Raw genomic sequence first — 3,793 nt, forward strand, 5'->3', positions numbered from 1 at the left:
ACTAAAGCTAACAATGTGGACCTGTAGTGAATTTTTCTCTTCAGGGAACAATGAGTGAGTGCGACGAGGCTCGAGCTGAATGGCCTGGATGGATGATGATTAGCACTGACACTCCGGGCCCGCGGCGGCGCGGCCGCTGGCCAATGGGGCCGCGCCAGGTAGGCCACTAACGGGTGGCATGGAGACTATAAAATGGAAAGGAGAAGCTCCTCGGCAGACACACACTCTCTCTTCTTCCTTGTTAAGATTAGCAGTGGAGCTTCTTGCTAATTGACCAATCACTTCCACTGATCACTTCGATTCTACGCCAATGGAGGCCAGAGACGGCGGCTCAGCGCCCTTGCCGTGCTCGTACGCGCCGCTGCCGGAGGATGCCGAGGCCGCCGCGACGGTGGGGCGCACGCGCCGGACTGCAGGCCCGCTTTGTGCCGCGCTGCTGCTGGCGACGGCGGCTGTGCTCCTCGTGGTCGCCGCGCTCGCCGGTGTCAGGTTCGCCGGCCAGCCGCCCGCGGGTGGCATCGTCGTCATGTCTGGACACGAGACGACGGCTGACGCGGCGCCGATGAGCGCCAGCAGCCGGGGGCCTGAGTCTGGCGTCTCCGAGAAGACGTCCGGCGCCGCCGCGCACGGCGGCATGCTGCGCGCGGACGCTGGCGGCAACGCGTTCCCGTGGAGCAATGCCATGCTCCAGTGGCAGCGCACCGGCTTCCACTTCCAGCCCGAGAGGAACTGGATGAACGACCCCAATGGTACGGTACATTTCCGCCATTGTTACGGATGCCATGCATACTTATTTGGGTAATCTTGTTGATGATGCAAAACTCATTTTTCGATGCAAAATGCAAGTGCAGGTCCCGTGTACTACAAGGGGTGGTACCACCTCTTCTACCAATACAACCCGGACGGCGCCATCTGGGGCAACAAGATCGCCTGGGGGCACGCCGCCTCCCGCGACCTGCTCCGGTGGCGCCACCTCCCGGTTGCCATGTCCCCCGACCAGTGGTATGACATCAATGGCGTCTGGTCGGGCTCTGCCACTGTGCTACCCGACGGCCGCATCGTCATGCTCTACACCGGCTCCACCAACGCATCGGTCCAAGTCCAGTGCATGGCCTTCCCCACCGATCCCTCCGACCCTTTGCTCATCAACTGGACCAAGTATGAGAACAACCCGGTGATGTACCCGCCACCGGGCGTTGGGGAGAAGGACTTCAGGGACCCGACCACTGCGTGGTTTGACAGTTCGGACGACACATGGCGGCTCGTCATCGGCTCCAAGGATGACCGCCATGCCGGCATGGTCATGACCTACAAGACCAAGGATTTCATCGACTATGAGCTTGTCCCCGGGTTGCTTCACCGTGTGCCAGGGACAGGTATGTGGGAGTGCATTGATTTGTACCCGGTCGGTGGTAAAAGGGGCATCGACATGACAGAGGCAGTGGCAACGGCATCCAAGAATGGTGGCGGCGATGTTTTGCACGTGATGAAGGAGAGCTCCGATGATGACCGACACGACTACTACGCGCTTGGAAGGTACGATGCTGCGAACAACACATGGACGCCACTAGACACCGATGCCGATGTCGGCATTGGGCTGAGGTACGACTGGGGAAAGTTCTATGCGTCCAAGACATTCTACGATCCATCAAAGAAGCGACGCGTGTTGTGGGGGTGGGTCGGCGAGACGGACTCCGAGCGCGCTGACGTTGCTAAGGGATGGGCCTCCCTGCAGGTACTTGACATTTTCATCATCTTGTTCAAGTGATTGTTTAATACTTCTATTAATCGATTCTTAGTACACTATCTCTTTGTTAGCACAAACTTGAATGGTTAGGAGTGTTGCATGCACTTTTTGTTGGGTTTCATAGACACGTCGGCATGATTGCAGGGCATGCAAATAATAATAGCAGCAACTTGGCAGGAATTATAGATAGATAGCAGCTAACGAGATGTTGCTGTCATCTCGTTGTCAATTGTCCCTTAGTTTCCTTCAGCTTGCAAAGAGTTCCAGCTACTGTTGAGATACTTTCAATGCACAATGCCATTGTAACTGTGTGCAACAAACAAACTCTTCACGCCCCATGTAGCCTAGTTGCATGCCAAGAACCACCTAACTGGATATAATAAGCATAGAGAATTTCTGTTAGCACGAACCAAACTGGGATTAGACAAGAAGAGTGATGTCTTTGTCTTGAGTTACCTAGTATTCCCTCTCTTTTGCTGTCATAGTGATGATACCTGGGTTCTAAAAGGAAAAGCAAACGATGATAGAATGGTGGCAGTTGCTAGAAGGAACTGACATGGATGATGAAGAAGTTCAATTGTTACAGTTGCTAATGCCTTTTATTTGATATATATTGCAGCAGTACATTATACACCAATGTAACTAGCTAGTTGTGTGTGTCCTACAAGCAAAACTCATAACCATGAATCAATCATGCACCACCATGTGGTCTCGTGTGCACCAAACTATGATTAGACAAGAAAAAGGATATCTTGTCTGCTTGCCCCACAGTTAACTACTTCTATATATGCTGTCACAATGATTGGAACCAAGAGGGTTCTCAAAAGATAATTAGTGCAAGTTGCTAATGTTTTCTGTTGTTACTATTGCAGTCGATCCCTCGCACGGTGGTGCTGGACACCAAGACAGGGAGCAACCTTCTGCAGTGGCCGGTAGAGGAGGTGGAGACGCTCCGGACCAACTCCACCAACCTTGGAGGCGTTATCGTCGACCATGGCTCCGTATTCCCACTCAGCCTTCACCGTGCCACCCAGCTCGACATGGAGGCCTCATTTCGTCTTGACCCGCTCGACATCGCCGCTGCCAAGGAGGCTGATGTCGGCTACAACTGCAGCACCAGCGGTGGCACGACTGGACGGGGAACGCTCGGTCCCTTCGGTCTCCTTGTGCTCGCTGATGCCAGGCGCCACGGTGGCGACATGGAGCGGACCGGTATCTACTTCTACGTCGCCAGAGGCCTCGACGGCGGCTTGCGCACACACTTCTGCCATGACGAGACGCGCTCATCTCATGCCAACGATATTGTCAAGAGGGTCGTAGGCAACATTGTCCCTGTGCTCGATGGCGAGGAGTTTTCAGTGAGGTTGCTAGTGGACCATTCCATTGTTGAGAGCTTTGCAATGGGCGGGAGGTTGACGGCGACGTCACGGGTGTACCCAACGGAGGCAATCTATGCCAACGCTGGGGTCTACCTCTTCAACAACGCCACTAGCGCCCGGGTCAACGTCACGAGGCTCGTCGTCCATGAGATGGACTCCTCCTACAATCAGGCCTACATGGCCTCACTGTAAAAAGAAAATGCAAATATTATTTTGTTTAGTAAAAATATGATAGATAGCACATTGTATGTACTGTTTTTAGACCAAGGAAGGTCGCTCCCATTTCTTCGTTTCCACTTTTCTGTGTTGTCTGATCGATCTCCACCAAGTCTTTTTTTCTCATTTCTGTTTTCTACCAATGGCCACCAAGATAACTTTAAACAAATTTTGAATTCAAATTCTTTTAAGAAAGTAATAAGTATATTTATGCCCGATGAATGCAGGAAAAAACATCCTACCAAGGTGTTACAGCAAGGAACAACCACATCCAAGTTGGAGATTTTCGATCTCAGGACCTTCATGACACCTACACTGCTGATTACCACCACAACCACAACACAGTTCAGCGAATAGGACCGTCCTCGCTTTATTTGTTCAAGGTTTTGCGTTCAAATTCAAATTTTCAACCAAAAAATTCAAATGGTAATATATTTTCTTGGGGTGGACC

At 52.3% G+C, this 3,793-nt stretch overlaps 1 protein-coding gene across 1 annotated transcript; it reads left to right on the forward strand.

The window, feature by feature from the left end:
* Positions 1-281: 281 nt before the first annotated feature.
* On the forward strand, positions 282-3,422 carry LOC119323661 (sucrose:sucrose 1-fructosyltransferase-like). Its single transcript, XM_037597364.1, has 3 exons — positions 282-749; positions 852-1,735; positions 2,620-3,422. Exons 1-3 carry the CDS (start codon positions 311-313, stop codon positions 3,316-3,318), a joined length of 2,022 nt encoding a protein of 673 aa, XP_037453261.1. The 5' UTR covers positions 282-310; the 3' UTR covers positions 3,319-3,422.
* Positions 3,423-3,793: the final 371 nt, after the last annotated feature.

This window comes from Triticum dicoccoides, chromosome 6B, assembly GCF_002162155.2.
Source record: "Triticum dicoccoides isolate Atlit2015 ecotype Zavitan chromosome 6B, WEW_v2.0, whole genome shotgun sequence".
In the NCBI taxonomy this organism is placed as follows: Eukaryota; Viridiplantae; Streptophyta; class Magnoliopsida; order Poales; family Poaceae; genus Triticum; species Triticum dicoccoides.

Coding starts and splice junctions, on each gene's coding strand:
- LOC119323661 (XM_037597364.1), top strand. CDS start 311: ATGGAGGCCAGAGACGGCGGCTCAGCGCCCTTGCCGTGCTCGTACGCG. Junction 750..851: donor CTGGATGAACGACCCCAATG/GTACGGTACATT, acceptor ATGCAAGTGCAG/GTCCCGTGTACTACAAGGGG. Junction 1,736..2,619: donor AGGGATGGGCCTCCCTGCAG/GTACTTGACATT, acceptor TTACTATTGCAG/TCGATCCCTCGCACGGTGGT.